The sequence below is a fragment of the Drosophila takahashii genome, chromosome 3R (assembly GCF_030179915.1).
Source record: "Drosophila takahashii strain IR98-3 E-12201 chromosome 3R, DtakHiC1v2, whole genome shotgun sequence".
Taxonomy (NCBI): domain Eukaryota; kingdom Metazoa; phylum Arthropoda; class Insecta; order Diptera; family Drosophilidae; genus Drosophila; species Drosophila takahashii.
The window spans coordinates 14216436-14234735 of NC_091681.1; the positions used below are offsets into that span (position 1 = coordinate 14216436).

General features: G+C 41.2%; 1 protein-coding gene across 9 annotated transcripts in view; it reads left to right on the forward strand.

Annotated features, from left to right (window-relative positions):
• The window catches only part of ps (RNA-binding protein Nova-1-like protein passilla), a 36033-nt gene that overhangs the window by 10949 nt on the left and 6784 nt on the right, over nucleotides 1-18300 (forward strand). Inside the window, exons 3-6 of one of the 9 annotated variants that reach the window (XM_017155441.3) lie at nucleotides 3638-4477; nucleotides 16099-16164; nucleotides 17175-17318; nucleotides 17379-18019. In XM_017155441.3, coding sequence (XP_017010930.1) covers nucleotides 4360-4477; nucleotides 16099-16164; nucleotides 17175-17318; nucleotides 17379-18019 — 969 coding nt within the window. In that variant the 5' untranslated portion in view covers nucleotides 3638-4359. Of the gene's footprint in view, nucleotides 1-3637; nucleotides 4478-5783; nucleotides 5965-8264; nucleotides 8524-12011; nucleotides 12788-16098; nucleotides 16165-17174; nucleotides 17319-17378; nucleotides 18020-18300 lie in introns of those variants that run through there. The other 8 variants (XM_070216219.1, XM_017155440.3, XM_017155439.3 and 5 more) reach the window with 8 other exon arrangements.

The following is an 18300-nucleotide window of genomic DNA, read 5'->3' on the forward strand; positions in this document are numbered from 1 at the left end:
TTGTTTTCAGTTTTTGAATTTAGTTGTATTCGATTTTCACGTACTCGCGCACTGTCGTCGCAGAAGTGTGCGTTGTTTCAGAAGTTTCAATTTGGAATTGTACAAGTCTCAAGTGAGTGTCGTGTCGTTAAGTGCTGGGAATCATCATCGCCACTGACAGTTTGTTATTTGAGAGCCCCACAAAGTGGTTCCCCCCGATCCCAAAAACCCCCCCAGCTCCAAAAAGTGTTTTTCCCTACGTATACATGGCGCCCGAGCAGGGACTTCTATGCATATACGTACTATATGTACATTTAAGAGGCGCTCAAGAACTGCTTATCGGGCAGCAGCACATGCAAACAACACAGGCCTTTCAATTAGGCAACAAAACATAAATCTTACTCGCCGACAATGAGATGCGGGTCGCGTGTCGTCCCCCTTTAAAAAAGTAGAGAAAAACCACCCATCTATAGTTCGAACTTCGAGTCGAAAATACTTTTCAAACTTCGCTCCAAACTTCTGATGTCATGCCCATTCTATTCCATATTCTGTCTTCTCACTTCTCGTTCGCCTGCAAACAAGTAGCTCACGAAAAGTCATAATATCATACGAATGCCCAGGGGCTCTGGGTTCCCCCTTTGATTGATTCGGTCTCACAAGGAACCCCATCGCTTGGCTTTCGCTATCTACGTCTCTGGCCCGACCGCCTTATCGACAAACCGAAAAAAAGTAACGAAAATAAACCTTATCGCCGTCGTCTCCGCTCGAGTGATAACTGTGAGTCCGACAGGGAGATAAGTTGGCCCTATGTATGTAAGCATACGACTACGAGTGGCTGGGTAAATGGAATATTTTTCCATATGCCAGGCGTTTCTTTCTGTTCCACATAAGAACTTTGATGATAAACCGGGAAGTGAGAGCAGAAATCGGTTCTTGCAGGCTTCCTTTCCTCGAGTTCTGGATACCGCAAAGGGTGAATGATTCGTTCTGTACACATACCATGTTCCCCATAGCGAAAGCTGTTCCAATATGTATTCCAACTTGCGCCTAGAAGTTAGATAACACATTTGATACACACAATCCCAAGTATATATGTATATGCAACCTGTTTCAAGGCACTCCCCCACTTCTCTGCGCCCACTTTCGCCGTTCGAACGGTTTCAAATGATTATAATTCCGTCGCCGGAATATCCTTGGGCTGATTGGAGAGTGAATTTCATGCTGCAGCTGTTTCCAATTCATCACCATTAACACATTTTCGGCTTGAGTGCATCAATGACGTTTTCTCGTTGTTGTGTTCATGGCTTCTAAGCAAAAAAAAGAAAGAAAAGTCTTTTTTTCTCTTTGCGAATTTTCCCCAGTCTCATTTGGCCCGCTGCAGTTTTCAAGGACACAGAAAAAGTGCACAAAAATGTCGAGCACTTTGCGTGTTTGCCTGCCATGTGGCATGGGGCATCTCTGGGGACTTTCAAATGGGGGCGGCGGCTCACTTCTCGGAGATTTGGGACCAACATTCGGCCTGAGCCTGAAATTTGATTGCCAAGTTGTCGCATTTATAATGCGACTTTTGTTTAGACATCCAACTGACGCCATTTTTCGAGCCGCTCGCCTCGAATGGGAATTCTTCTACGAGCGTTAGCGAAATAAAACAAATAGTCGACCGAAAAGCATTAAGTGAATTAATTGAAAAACTCAAATGCCAAGCCGAGGCGCAAAAGCAACTGGTTCTCTCGCATCGAATCGCATCGCATCAATCGAAAACCCGTTCTACAGCACGCCGCATCCCGTGCCACTGCTAAATCGATCTTTAGTTTCTTGCTTTTCGTATTTGTAGCCCCACTAATTTCTTAAGTAAATGCAAATTTGTGCGACCTACCTGTTTTGTTCTCGGTGCTGCGTTGCTGACGACAGGTGCCGTGATTACACTGGACAAAAAAGAGTAGTTGAAATGGACAATTAAATATTTTGATTATGTAAAGATTTGTTCAAGTATGCAACCTTTGCTGGCATAAAAAGTCATTTAAACTGGATTAATAGTGGTATAGATATTTTTGAAAGAGTTACAAAACCTCAAGAAATTTTAAAATTATTTACATGTAAATTTTTTCTCTCTGTGCAGCGCAGGCCATACAATTGCAAACCAGTATCTAATAGTACGCATTGCGCCGTGTATCTATGTATCTGGTCGCTTTTGCTTAGCATTGAACGTCCGTCGGTGGCTTTGCCATCTCTTCGATTTATTGCTCATTTTGCTTTGTGTTCGCTTAAAAAAAAAACGAAATAAACTTATTCAATGGTCAAGGTCGTTCGCAGTCAAATCGAATACACACACCAACACAACAAACGCACACTTGAGCCCCAACAGCACTAGAAACCGAAATAAAATATATAAAAATGTTTGTATAATTAAACGCCATTTTAAACAAATAAATGCGCGTCGTCTGTCGTTGCTGCAGATTTTCTTTTTGTTGCTTTTGTTGGTCGCGCTTCGGTTTTTGTGTCGGCGCATTTTTAATTAGCAATGAAATCATAATAAAATAAAACATCTCATGCATAATTGAGTTGCAAGTTGGGTTCATTTTCATTGCCATGTTTATGAAAAAAAAAACAAAAACTGGCTCAGGTATTCATAACTAACTAATACTGTTTCATGGGGAGGGACTTGTTTGGATAGCTTTTAGGTGGAACGAATTTGAATTAACAATTCATAAACTTAGTGTTTGGGGAGTTATTTTTAGGATCGTGATTTTGGTATGATTATTTGGAACCTAAATTAACGATAACCTAGGTTGTGTAAGGGAGTTATAAGTTAGTAGAAGTTAAGACTTTGTTACAGAAAACAGAGATTTCATTAAGGGATATATTTTTTCTGACCTTATTTACCCGACTTCTTTAAATGAAACTAAACTAATGCTTTCCATAGATAGAAATAAGATCCTAATTTTAGAGCGTACATTTAGATACAGAGTTTTCTCAGTCCTTCTAACCTCATTTCCCCACATGGGATCCTTTCTTATAGGGGGCCTGCTTTCAAAACTATTTCTATGGATTCCTGTAATTCATGCTGTCGTCTGCTTTTTATCATTCCACATGCTCAACGTTCACAAGCTTGCTTCAAACCAATCTATCTGAAACTCCCCCCCATCTGCCTGCCCCGAACCGTTTTGATATGTGAATGCCTTACACAATCCACGCTTTTGAAAGATCCGCCCGGTCCACCCCCGAAAATCCCGCCCCCTTTTTCGCCCACTCTCACAAGAGCTGCCTTGCGCTCATTTTGTAAATATATTCTTTTAAGTCGAAAGAGCAACAAAACAAATCAATTCAACTCAACTCAAATAGAATCAACTCAAATGTTTGTACCTTTCTATCTAAATGTTACTCACCTATGTGTGTTTTACTACTCGAGAAATGCATTGCCACTCTGACAACTGTATCTATATCTACAAGTTTAATGCGAAGTACATACCTATATATTGCCTAAATGTTTACTGTATGTATATTTATTATTGCTGCATAATTCACTCATAAATATTTTTTTCTTTTTCTTTTTTCATATAAACGTTTACAAAAAACAAAACTCGCACATTCCACCACAAAACCACAATAAAAAAAATAAAAATAAAACAATATAAATGAAATGAAAACTGAAATCTAGAAGAATCATAAAGAGTTTATGTGCATATGCATATATAGCGACGTTCACGAACTGTCACTGTCACTGAGAGCGATCGATAGCTGTAACTCCATGTGTGTGCATGAGTCGCAGCATTAGTAGCGCACCCAAGGACCAAGGACCTCATCCACATAGCCCATCAATCTCTCAGATGCCAGTGGCGGATCCCCCCCGATAAGGCATCGCATCGAATCGAATTGCATCCATTGGACGAGGACGACGACGAGGACTAAGGACTACTCACAGGACTTGAAGGACACTGACTGACGCATCCTGCGCTCGTTTGATCGTTCGTTCGCTCGCTCGCTCTATCGCTCTTTCGCTCTCGCACGCACCAAAAAAACCAAACAGAAATACCAGAAACAATACCAAGCAAGCCAAAAACCAAATAATACCAAGCTAAACAGACGCCTCATTACCAAACATCGAACGTTTCGTTGTCGTTTAACCAAAAAACCAAAAGCGAATCAATACCGAATCAATACCGAATCAATCCAATCAAATCCAAGCCAATCCAAACCAATCCAATCCAATCAAATCAAATCGAAAAAGAAATACTCCAACGAGACATAGAAACAGAACAGTAAACAGTACCAGAAACATCTACAGTAACAGTAACAGTAACAGAAACCCAAAGCAAAAGCTAAAGCTAAAGCAATCATCAGTCAAAGTCGATAACCAAAACCAGCAACATTCAGTTAAAAATGGCCGAAGACGCTACCATGGAGACATGTCCAAGTCCTGAAATCGGCGACTCACGCAAAAGGCCACTCGATTCCGATCCGGAAAATGAACAAACTAAACGCTCACATTTCAGTTCCGGTAAGTTGACCAAAATCCAATCCAAATCCAAATCAATATCCAAATCAAATTCCAAATCAAGTTCCGAATCAAATTTCGAATCAAATTCAAATTCAAATCAAAATCGAATCCCAATTCATTCCGCCAGCAGAAGGAAAGAAACTGAAAAATATCTCAAATCGCTCTTCCATATCCCCATTATCGTGCTCTCTCCTCTACTCTACTCTCCTTATCTCTCTCTTTCTCTGTCTATATATCTGTCTATATCTATCTCTCGTTCGTTATCTATCTATCCAATGCTCTTTATCTCCGAAGCGTATAAATAACTCATTGAATTTGTTTGCCTAACTTTTTTGCCGATCGTGCCGTTTCCCTTCTTTGTTATATGGTCATGTTGTTGTTACCACCGCAATATATATCCCAAACCCCCCGATATACTACTACTATACTACATACATGTGTGTATTATACCCAGTATCTATGATTTCGTTGCTTTTTTGTCGTTTGTCGCTCTTGTTGTTGTTCCTGTTGTTGTTGTTATTTGTTAAGTTTCAATTAATCAGCACGAGAAATTCATTTGCAGTTTGCCCCCAATACGTTCGATGTCAGTTTTGCAACCGAACAGGCACAGACTTTGATTCGTAATTAAGCCAGATATGGCGTATACGCCCCGTGGGTACATCACTCGTATATCGTACACCCAAAAAAAACAAGAAACAGAACTAAATGACAACTGGCATCTGGCTGGCGGCTGAATCTTTGCGCAGGATTTGGCGCCGAGACATTGTGGGCCCAGTTTGACCCAATTTTCGGAATGACCTCCGCCTGAAATCTCCTGCAGCTTCATCAATGGCCTGCAATTAGATACAAGTGCTAGCCACTCCGTCCCTGAGCTTCTCCATAGAGTGGCATTTGAACAGCCTGCACTTGCTATTGAGTTGAGTGTGTCACAAAGATTAGCATTTGAAAGAAGAAGCTCCTCCTCCGATCTTTGCAGTCCGTAATCCGTAAGCTCCATTGCCAAACCAAACCAAACCAAACCCATATCCATATGCTGTCTGTTGTCTGTCCGTCTGACCACGAGCTATTAACTAGTTGCTTTGCATGATTTGTTCGGCTCAAAAAAAACCAGCTGGCGAGCTCCAAGGTGAGCAGCCACTACGCAATCGAAGTACCTGTCGTCATAGCAACAAAAATAGCAGAAGGTGTAAATGTTAGAGTCGGCCTGTCGCCCCCGCTGGCTTTTGATATTTAGACGGATTGAGGCAGAAACGTAAACACGTTTTCGAGTTTCTTACTGTCAATTGGAAAATATGTAGTAGTCTTCGTTTAGTTTTCATTCAGCAGAAGCAGGCTATGTGGAATACGTTAGAGAAATACAAAAAAAATCTAGAGAAAATTCGCCCAAATTCATGTGTTATCTTGATGCTGCATCAAAATTCTCAAGTTTTAATTCGTTGATTGGAATGCGGAAGTTCTGTTCGAGTAAGTTCAAGTTTGTTAGATAGGTAAATATGAATAATTTCTATATTTCCATATTCCATCCATTTAAGATGATCCATAGTTTATGGGTTGTCTTCAAAAACAGATACCATTTTATCAGCTGTTTGGGGACTCTCCATTCAAACATTAGGCACTATTATGGATGAGCCCAGATAAACGCATAGATACATTACGTGTGTGTGTACAGCTGGGCATTTGTAATTAATTAGCCACTGAGGCTGTCTTTCTCTGGATTTGGACACAGAACAGGTCCGTGTCTCGTATAGGTTTGGCTATTTACCCACGTCGCTTTATTAGTTCTCTGGCAATTTATTTGCTTAGCTGCCTTGACAGTCATTTGTTTTGTTTAATATCTATTTAATTTTTTCAGTTTTTCTTGTTATTTATGGCTGTCATGGTTGAATTTCTGAATAGTCTGGGAGGGAGAGAGAGAGAAAAATTAAGTGTTGGAGATACACGGAGAAAAAGCAGCTTACAGTGATATTTAAATTATTAATTTTTCTACATTTTAGGGCGATATAATATCTGTTTTTCAATTTAAGTTCTTTTCAGTCACGTTTTCGTGTAAATTGCTTAAGATAAGTTGTTCCTTGGATATCTCAGGTTTATTATTTCCCGTGTAGCCCCGACTAGAAATGCGTCAGTTGCTGGGGCTGCTGCAAAGGAAATGCAGTAAAATTGAGGAAAAACGGGGCGGTGGGTCAGTATTGGGTACTCGGTACTGGGTAGTGGGGCTTATGTAATCAGTGCTGGCAGGGCAGCTGGAAAAGCGTGCGAATAGTAGGGGGTGTGTGTACTGTAGCATAGAGTGTTTCGCCGTGAGAGAGCCGAGAAGAGAGCAAAGAAGAGCTAAGCTGGGCTGCTGCTCTCGGAAAACGTTGACAGCATGGCAAGCGGTTGACCTACTTTGATGACAATGCGGGTGCGTACGTGTATCTGTGAGCCTGTGGTCGCTGGCTCGGTCTTTTTTTTCCCTTGGTTTCAATTCGTTTCGCCTAGGAAAGGTCCTGCGCAGTAGCAGCAGGACGACTCGAACTCGAAACTCGGCGGCCATTCAGCTGCACTGCAGCATTTGGCGCCATTGCAGCCGCCGCAGCAGCCGCAGCAGCAACGTCCTTGAGTGGTGGGTCCTGTGCAACTAGCTGCATATCCTGGCAGCTTGGCTGCTGTTGCCTGGCCAAATCTCAAGTGCGTTTACTGCCTAAGGGCTGTTCGCTCTCTCTTCCTTCGCACTCTCACTGCTTTTTTCGGCCACAATCTGAACTGTGGTATCTCTGCGGCGCGTGTTTTTGGGTTACCTTATTCTTAGGTGCATTCCATTGTTTGCGGCTCGAGTGGCCAGGCATTTGGTGTGACTGCACTTGTAGAGCATCTCGAGTGGCATACTAATAGCTCGAGGGGCTACTCTTTTGGGGCCAGTGATTAGGACAAGCCGGGCTTCCTCTGATAATGGGGTCAGAGGTCTTCCAAGCCCTCTAATTACGCATACGCAGCGTGGGTCGGTCAGTCAGTCCTCTTAAATAATTTAGAAAAATAAAAAATCTGGATACTCCAAGTTTATTCCACTTGCTCTGATGAGAATATTGTTAAATTCTATAACAAATCTTGATATTTCAAGTTAATTCCACTTGCTCTGATGAGGATACTGTTAAATTCCTCATTTCCTAAAGAATTCGCGTGTATTTTTTATTGTACAATTTACTTTTCCTTGATCCGAGCCATTAAAGCTCTGCCACGAAGCCAATTTGGCAGCTAAAATATTCGGAATTGCTTTAAATCAGACTCGTAGGATCCCACCCCCTACTTGCAGTTGTCATTTATGGATCGCCTGGCATATAGAGCTTAATTTGCCCATTGAATGCTTATTGATTCGAGGGTGAAAACGTGACACGTTCACTCTTTCCGCCGCTGGGCTTATCACGTTGGCTCATTCCGTATCACATGTTGCCACAGCAGTTTCTATTTTCGACACACGCCCCCCACTCGTGTCTCCGCCCCTGATTTCCCTCTCTCTTTCTCCCTTTCCGTCTGTCTCTCCGTTGATAATGAACCGAGTGACATGGAGCGAAGTGAGGCAATCAGCGGGGCAGCATTAGATCATATATACAGAGACATCATCATCATCATCATCTGCCCATGATCGTACACTCTGACTCATGAACCTCGCTCTCTCTCGGCGGGATAGGATCTCTCTCGCTTGTAGATTCTCCAATTCCATTTACAATTCTCCGGCTCTCTGGCAAACTCTATGCTTGAGTCGCGGCTCCGTCTTCGCGTCGAACGGAATTCTTCAGTGCGGTTTGGTCGTTCGTTTCGTGCGCTCGCTCGCTCGCTGTCGATCGTTTTCCATACGAAATTCCCAGCCAACGCGCCACAATTTAGCCAGTGTTTTCGTTAGTTTTTTTTGGCTATTTTGGCCAGCAGCATGTTGTTTGCCCGTAGCACCACCTCCAACTCGTCCACGTCGCTCAGTCCGCCCGCCATGATGATGCAGCAGCAACAGGATCCAGGATACAGCCATCAACTCCATCAGCAGCCAGCCTTTCAGCTTCAGCAGAGCTTCTGTACGTTAAGTGTATCTGTTTCTGTTTCTGTTTTTTTTCCGTTCTGTTGACCTTGGTAATTAGCGTGTGCATTTGGTAATTATAGGGTTTATCTCATTCGGTATTTGCCAGGAGCTTTATTAGCTCTGTTTGCACACAGTCACACACTGCGTATGCGTAATATTCCGATATTAATGTTAGGCAACGGCAACGCGACAATTAACGTCTTGTCAACTGGGTTTATCTAGCGTTTCAAGGTCGCCTCTTGGTTTGTTGTTCTCTCTCTTGGAAACTCACGCACACACTTTTCCATCAATATTAACATTTGCTAATCGCTGAAAAGCTGTCTACAAACCAAACCAAAACCAAACCCACACAGAGCAATGTATTCAGTTCAATGCCAGTCATAATGATTATTCAAAAAAGCACTAAACAAACGACAACTCGAGTTGAAGTTTGACCTCAGCTCAAGCTCGGATCGGATTGAATCTCGGCCTCTTTATCAGTTGATTCTCAACAATCAATTTCGAGTTAGTTGTTCGTAATTAACTCGAGAGTCACAAGTACTCGCTGTACTTAGAGCTCCCAAAAAAAAAAATCAATCGAAAAAAAGACAGAAATGTTGTCTTGAAAATGCGGGAAGCAAAACGGCGGCAAAACGTAACCTTGAAAAGCGATTTGAATGTGGGCAAACATGTCTCACTCTATCTCTGCGATTGTGTGCGTTTGAAAGAGCCAAAAATAAGTCAAGACACTCGTGGCCATGCCCAAAAACTGCTCATGTTGCTCGGGCTCAGAAAAAACAAACCAAGAAAAAGAAATAGAAATAAAAGTAAAAACACACATATTATTTCAAGCAAAAAGCTTTGCTCCAGAGACGTGCGGGCATTTTACTTGTATTTTTCTTGGCAAGTCGTCTTCTTACTCTTCTTCTGTTGCCCAACTGTCTTGGCTGGCATTTTTGGGCGAAAATGTCCGAAAAATGTCCGAAAAATGTCCGAAAAATGTGTTATTTATGCGTGCCACAAATTCGCATTTCTACGGCGCATCCAGTTCCAACCAGTAGCTTTTGGCTCTTGGCTTACTGAATCAATTGTGTAACCGGCCAACCAGTTGTTAATTTGGCAAGACCCGATGGGCAGGTGTTTTTTTTTGGCATTTCGTCTTCTAGCGCGAGAGCAATAAATCAATTTTAAGAGCCGAAAGGGTTTCTGTGGGGTCTGTGTGAAAGATGATCTCACGAAGGTATTCAGAAACGCCCACTTTGTTCGTTTCCGTTTCGGAGTGTGAGTGGTTTTTTTCGTAGTACCCTATCTACTATCTAGTCAGATGACATTTATTTATTTGCCTACAAATGCGCTTTTTAGTATTTCGAATTTAGTCATTAATTTGTAGCTTCCAATGGAATCATTAAAAATATTTTGTTTCGCTCGGCTTGGTAATCCCTCATTTAATGCTCGTGTGGGTTCTCTCTGGGTAATCAGTTTATTTTTGAAAACGGAGTCAAGGTCTTCGAGTTTCAATTAAAATAGAGAAGACTATTTAGAGCAATAGGTAATTATGGATTATAGTAATTGCGTTCTAGGCAGAGATACCACCACCCACCTCCCCTCATTGCTTCATTTTCAGCTTCTGCCCAATCATCATCAGCGGACCTTATCAAGGGGCTTCCGCAGTTTCATCAATTAAAATGCTTTCAATTCGCTCAATTCCATTTGACCATGATATTTGTTACAGCTTTTTGAATACATCCAAACACTGTATTGCATATTACCGTTTTTATTATCGTATTTCTGTACTTTACTATTTTTTTTAAACCATTATCGTCCATGCATATAAATGTGCTTGTAATTATCGAAAGCCAACCATAGCGCAAATATAATTATAGATACTACACAAAATGTAAAAATAAATTGATGTGCATGCCACACAGCAGAACGATAAAGTTAAAAACCAAATGAAACGAAAGCCCACAAAGTATGTAATAAAAAAAAAGAACATTTTCAATAATCACGAACAGTTGTTTTTGTTGTTGTTGTCCCCCCACTTAAAGCGTGCGATTAGCCATAATAGCAGTACGAAAAGTCGCGTATAACTTAAATTTCAACTATCCAACCAGCATTCCCACAAAACCAATGAAAACTCTCAACCGAACTCAACTCAAATGTGATAAACCCAAAAACGAAGCAAGTTTAAATATGTTGTGATAATGCTACGCAAGTAAAGACTCAAATAAAATAGCGAAAGCCGAAAGTTATTAATCAAATCAAAACGACTGAAAATCAAGAAATATAAAAAACCAAACAAATGCAACACATCGCCAGGCAGCAGCATCAGAATCATCTTAAAAGATCGACGTCCTGTCATCGAGTATTATAGAACCGACCGACCAACCAACGGCACCTGCAAAAGTCAGATTGAATCCACTGAACTCTGAACTCTCGACTCTACAGCTGAATGGTAAAGCTTTGGCATTGTTTTCTAAATGTCTTCCATAGCATTTCTGGATGTTGTGTAACTATCGTCATTAACAAACGCCATCCTACATGGACATACCCTCTATATATCTCTATATATCGCCATAGCACCAATTGTCATCCTACTACTCTCTCAATGCCTCTATGTCTGTAAGCGAATATGTATCTCAAGTATTATCGTTCCGATGCGAGGGATAAGTTATCGATATCCATCCAAGACAGAGGCCGCCCATCGCAATGTCAAATCATCCAATCGACAACAAGCAATCAATCGAAAATCAATACCTTTGCTGAAGCTTGCTGCTGCCGCTTTCTCTGTCTCTGTCTGTTTCTCACTCCGCCTTCTTCTCTATATATATATCTTTATAAACTATATATACCAGTCGCATCGTAATTGTTGTTGTTGTTATCGTACAAACTATCTAACCAGAAACCATCAAGAAACCAAAATGAACAGGCCAAATGGCAAACGCACCAACAGAACAACACTAAAATCGCCATCCAAGAACACCAATATCAATATATCTAATCAATATCCAACGTCAGCTAATCAGCTACTCAGCTATCGAATCAAATCGAATTAATTCAAGTCATCCGGAAGTCGAGCGACCTACTAAACCACTGCGAAGTCACCACTCTATCAACCCGATCTATATCTCTATATACGTTAACTTACAACCACCGCATCATCATGAAGAGCATTATCCCAAACAAATCAAATCAAACCAAAAAAAAAAAAGAAAAGCAACAAATGCACAAGCCTTACAAACTGCCATTAAACTCGATGTATCGATAATGAAAATGCAACTCAGCTATCGATGAAGTGCGAGGGGGAGAGAGACGGAATGAAGGTCCTTGCAAATGCTCCATCTCTCTCCCGCTCGTCGATCACAGATCAGAAGCAATCAAAAAACCTATGAAAAGCCAGCTTAATTTAAACAAATTTTCCATTTCTTTTTCTTTCGTTTATTGAACAAGTTTAATGATTGGAAAACGGCGCGTAGGTTAAATCAAAACAGAGCAGAAATCTAAAAAACTAAAAATACAATTTACAAAATACAAAAATTTCAAATAAATAACGAATAAGGAACGAGTACAATCGATTCAAGGCAGAATCAATTCCGTCGCAAGCAAACCGAAGACTGAACGGGAACGGCAACAATTCCAAGGCAATATTATGGAGAGTATTATGAAGGCGGCCATGGACAGGGCGGCCGAGCAGCTGATTCAGCAGTTTGGCTTTGATTACCTACAGCAGCAGCTGCAGCAGCAACATCAACAGCAGCAACAAGAACAAGAACCAGAAAGCGAAATCGAACATCTCACATATCAATATCAGCAATCAAAGCCCTCACATATGCAGCAATTAGCTTGTAACTATCAGCCACGACATTCCACAACCACGTCGTCGCCCTCATCAACACATTCGCTGGCCAGCGGCAGCAGCAGCAACAGCAGCAGCGGCAGCAGCAGCAGCAACATCAGCAACATCGGCAATATCAGCAACATAAGCAACATCAGCAACAACAGCAGACACAGCAATCATAGCAACGCTGCATACTCATTAGCCGTTCATAGCTATACACAGCAAGAAATCCCGGCTAATCCCAGTCATGTTCCGCCTCATCAGATGGATCAGTCGCCCCTGAGTGAGAATGGTTCGCCGAATGTCACGCCAGGTGTCCAGACGCCGCCTGCAACATCGGGTGGCTCTGCAACAGCGGCAGCAGCAGCAACATCGACGGGTGCCAACGGCCAACAGCAACTGCAGCTGGGCAACTATAAGACTAACTCCTGCTGGTGTTACGGTGAGTCTGATTTCAAGAACCAAATGCAATCAACATCAGCATAGAACTATCAAATCAAAAGTTGCGCACAACTTCCTCTACTACACCATACATAAAATGAACACCACTTCTCTATATCTATATAACTATCGAGCTCGCTACAACCAACCAACCAACCAGCCAACAACAGCATCAATCACCACGTCGCCTCATTCTAAATGCCGCCAGCAACTTGAAAAAAAAAATACAGAATTAAATAGAAAAAACAAGAACGCCCAAATGTCAAACGAACCGAACGCCGAACAAGAAGCCACAAGCTATAAATGAATTATCCATTAACATTGCGTTGAAAGTTTTGAAAGAAAATAATCCAAACATCACCAACATCCAGCACACATTCCGATACACAAAGTAAAACCAAATCAACAAACACTCATAAAAAACTAAGCAGCAAAAACAGAAACAACAGCCAGCCGCCAAAAAAAAACAGCCACAATCGACTATATAAAAATCTCATATGCTAATCGTACGCTTTAATGTGGGCGTCCATTTCAATTTTGAATGTGCCTCTAAAATATTATGTCTTATGTATACACGACTTTCCTTCAGCATGCCCTAGTGATTCACGAGTGTTGCATAAAGACTTACGCTCGGATTTTGCGACACTGTCTGTTTATAAGGGAGAACCACTCGAAATGTTGTTTTGTTTAGATTACCAGAAATGTCAATTGAAGCGAAATTGAAAATATGATTTATACTTACAATATGCAAGTATAATCCAGGGATCGCAAGTAAGAATTACTTTTTTAAAAAAATTGACAAATAAGTCTTATTTTTCAATTTTTATTATAAAAGTTGACAAATAACTCTTATGCTCCAATTTTTATTATAAAAATCAACAAATATTTGTCAACTTTTATAATAAAAATTGAATTGAAATAACTCTTGAACTGTGGGGTACATTGGTTTAAAATTTATATATGTATAATCTACGCTTTAATACCTTTCTGTTGATATGCCATATGTCCCCAAAATATTTTTGATGATGTAAAAAATATTATTATTATAAAAAATATGTTGGGGACATATCAACAGAAAGGTATTAAAGCGTAGATTATACATATATAAATTTTAAACCAATGTACCCCACAGTTCAAGAGTTATTTCAATTCAATCTTTATTTTATTATAAAAGTTGACAAATAACTCTTATGCTTCAATTTTTATTATAAAAATCAACAAAATTGAAGCATAAGAGTTATTTGTCAACTTTTATAATAAAAATTGAAAAATAAGACTTATTTGTCAATTTTTTTAAAAAAGTAATTCTTACGTGCGATCCCTGGTATAATCAAAAAACATAAGAAAATCATAGGCTCTAAAAATACTACAAGCCTTAAATAAAAGAACTAAAGAAATTGTAGATGTCTTTGCATTGAGAAGTATATTTTTGCAAATGTTGATTAAATAATAATAAAGTTGGAATATTGTGTATTTTAATGCTTACGAATTTCTTAATAACTACGATATGAAAAAGGGTTATTTCATCCTTATTTCATATCAACAACTAGCGCAGTAAAAATAAGTTTCACGCTTGTTGTGCTAGGATAGTAAAAAAATAAAATTAAAATTTAATTAAAAAGCCGATATGATTTAGGACCAATTTATGATTCAAACATATCAAATTGATATTTTATCACTAAATTAAATGTTTAAAAATAAACATAATTTTTATTCATATCAATATTATATGAATAACTTGATTTTTAAAAAGTATTAAATTAACCTGCTCATATTAATCTGATCTTTTGTCAATATTTAATCTGATGCTTTTAAAATATCTCTAGAAATCGAAATTTAATTTAAACGCTTTTTTTGTTTTTAAACCGCTTTGAGCACTTCCTGATGGTGGGAAGTAAACGAAGTTGTCCCTTGCAGGATCCAATCGTTGAATCGCGTGCCACATGTCCCCGCATTACGCATACGTCGCGTGGTACGCGACAAGCACTTGCTGCTCGGGCTTTGCTTTAACAATTTGCGTGTTGCAGATTGCTCCATGGCATTTATTGTGGTTTGGGGTCGTCGGAATGGGGGGATGGCATAGTATGGCATATAGGACGGTAGCTGTGTGCCAGCTTGTCGTTAGCCTAGTTTCCCGTCCAATCCTGCACACAATGCATACGAAATTAGTCTCCAGTCTGCCTGCTGCCATCCTGCAAGCTCCCAATCCCAGTCGACGCCCCCCTGCAACTCGATGGGCGGTCTCTGGCCAATGTGCTGCAAGTGTTATTTATGACAGTCACATAATTTAAGCTGCTGCACAGTGTCAACGGCAAACGCAGCTTCGCAGGCTTCTTGGCCAGTCCTCTGTGGCCCATAAACCGCTAAGCAAATGGCTCTGTTGTTGTTTGTTTTCTTTTCCTGCATATTACTTTATTTACGAGGTATTTCCATAGCCGCACAAATTTATTGTTTATGCATATTGGGGAACTTAAGGAATTTCACTCTATTCATACGGATAAATGATAGATAACTGACAGATGCATCCGCAGCACTTTCAATTATTTCAGCGGCGGAAATTGGCCAGCATGGTGCTAAATATGTGGGCTCAATTCGCTTTCGTTGCACATTGCGAATTCTTAGCAAATTGCATTTTCACACATGCATGTAAAGCAGGGCAAATGGTCCAATATTCGCTACAAACCCCGAACCCACAACCCCTCGGCAATGTCAGTGCATCGTGGCAGATGCGCGTGTATGTAGCATGTTCGCTGTATCTAATTAGAGAAATACTTTTGAAGGACACTCTGCCGCTGAGTGGCAACGAGACCAAGACGACGACGTCAACGTATGGCACACATTTCACCCATTCCGCTGGGGGAAAGGAAAGGATGGTGATAGGGGGTATAAAGTAGAGGCTAAATTTAAACAAACCGAGTGCCAAGTGGCAGCGGCAAAGTCTTGGGCTGCCCCTCAAGTCGCCAAGTTGCAGGTGCAACGCGCTTAGATCATTCTATGCCATACCATTTTCCCATCCAATCCATTCCATTCCATTCCGTTGTGTTGTGCAATAGAGCGTCTCCGCTTGACACATTTTATTAATTGAAATTTGTTTGTTTACTACGCTCGGTTGTCTCGACTTGAGGCTGTGTGACGCAGATGATATCATTCATCCGCAGGGATGCATCCATTCATGCATACACCCCTGAGTCGCCACATTCCGCTCATCAGCTAGCTGTATACAATGCATATATAGTGCACCGCCCATAGGTGGCGCCTTCAAATCCCAACTTATAATCATTGTTTCCGTCTTCTCTTTTCTTTTAATTTCAGGTGAGTCAGTTTGTTCTGGAATTGAGGTTGAAATTGAAAATAATAACAATAATCATATTCATCATGGTAAGCTTTGTCACACTTTCATTAAATACCATTAAATCCATCTTTGTCTAGCCAAACGATCGACTAATTCAAGATTAATACCGACTAAAAACAAAAAATAAAAAGCGTAGCTCTATCGTTTCTTTGTATCTCTGTAGCTAGATCGCTGTTTTCCGCGCTTTTGAGCTTGACTTTGGGACTGCTTACGAATGAAACTACCGATTGTGTGACCCCACTGACAACCGAGCACATTAACCTTCGACCCTTTGACCGACTTTTGCTTTGACTTACATTTTTCGTATTTATTTCGTTTTGCTTTTCTGTGGGTTGCCCAAGCGGACAGTAGATGGAAATTTGCGCGGGGCTCTCGTTTTTGTTTATTTTTTTTTTATATATTTTGGCCAGGCCAAGCCATCCAACGACCTTCGGAGGAGAAGTAAACGGTCTTTCATGTGTTTCGTGTGTCGCCAGCATTGTCTGTTCCATCTCATCTCGAGCGCATATCTCCCTCATGGCTTGCCCACCACCAGAAAAAAACCCAGAAACCCAGTAAAAAACAGAAACAGACCACAGTCGAACACCATATGCCTGCACCACCATAACCAATCCATGCCCACACAGCATTAAACCATGCTAAACCACTAAAACCAAGTCGAGATCCCAGTCGATCCATCTGAAAAACTATAACCAAACTAACCGAGTTCAAGCCGAACTTTACGAACGTCCCTCGTTGCGAGCGTCCAGCCGAACGAACAAACGATCGACGCTGAAATGCTGTTATTATTTTTAATTTGTAACCTGCCGAATGAGCTAGAAACTAGATTTAACCAACAACAATAACCAGATAACTAGATTGTATGCAACAACAACCACAGCCAAGGGCACAGAGACAACTAACCTGTACAACAAACCCCTAATCTATTGACAAAAAAAAATTAAAAATTAAAAAAAAAAGAAATCAAATCCTAGAAAATCTCTCGAGACTAATCCATTGGTCGCCCTGTGAACTCCTCTCGATTCTTTGCTTTCAGGCGAGACAACGTATCACATGAAAATACTGGTGCCCGCGGTGGCCTCCGGGGCCATTATTGGCAAAGGTGGCGAGACGATCGCCTCGCTGCAGAAGGACACGGGTGCTAGGGTCAAGATGTCCAAGTCCCATGACTTTTACCCAGGTGAGACTCACTCTAGAATCCCTATCCCTAATTTATACTGATTTATAACCTATTTTCAAGGCACCACTGAACGCGTGTGCCTCATCACCGGCTCCACGGAGGCCATCATGGTCGTGCTAGAGTTCATCATGGACAAGATCCGCGAGAAGCCCGACCTGACCAACAAGATCGTCGACGCCGAGTCGAAACAGACCCAGGAGCGCGACAAGCAGGTCAAGATCCTGGTGCCCAACTCGACGGCCGGCATGATCATCGGCAAGGGCGGTGCCTTCATCAAACAGATCAAGGAGGAGAGCGGCTCCTATGTCCAGATCTCGCAGAAGCCCAAGGATGTCTCGCTGCAGGAGCGCTGCATCACCATTATCGGCGACAAGGAGAACAACAAGAACGCCTGCAAGATGATCCTCTCGAAGATCGTCGAGGACCCGCAGTCGGGCACCTGCCTGAATGTCTCCTACGCGGACGTCAGCGGCCCGGTGGCCAACTTCAATCCGACCGGCTCCCCGTATGCCACCAACCAGAATGCCATCAACTCGAGCACCGCCTCGCTCAACTCCACGCTGGGCACCACGATCGGTGGTGCGAACTCGGCGGCCAGCCTGCTAGTCAACGGCACCGGCATCAATTTGTCCATCAACCTGGGCTCCCCCAATCCGGCGCCCAATCTAGCGGTGGCCACGCAGCTGCTCGAGCATATTAAGGTTAGAAGGGGAGGCATTTAGGCCTGGAAAAAGTCCCTTTTGATTTGGTGATCTATCTAGTGGTTATGAATTTAACTAGATACCTAGATAATATCTTGAATTTCATTTATTTTATTTATAATTTATTAATTTATTAGATAATATCTTTAATTATATTTAATTTATTTTTTTTTATATCCCAGCGCTACAAGTGCACACTTATAATTTAACTTTTTTTTTACATATTGAAACAATTTTCCTCACTTACTTAATTTCTAACATCAAATTTTTGTAGTATCCTA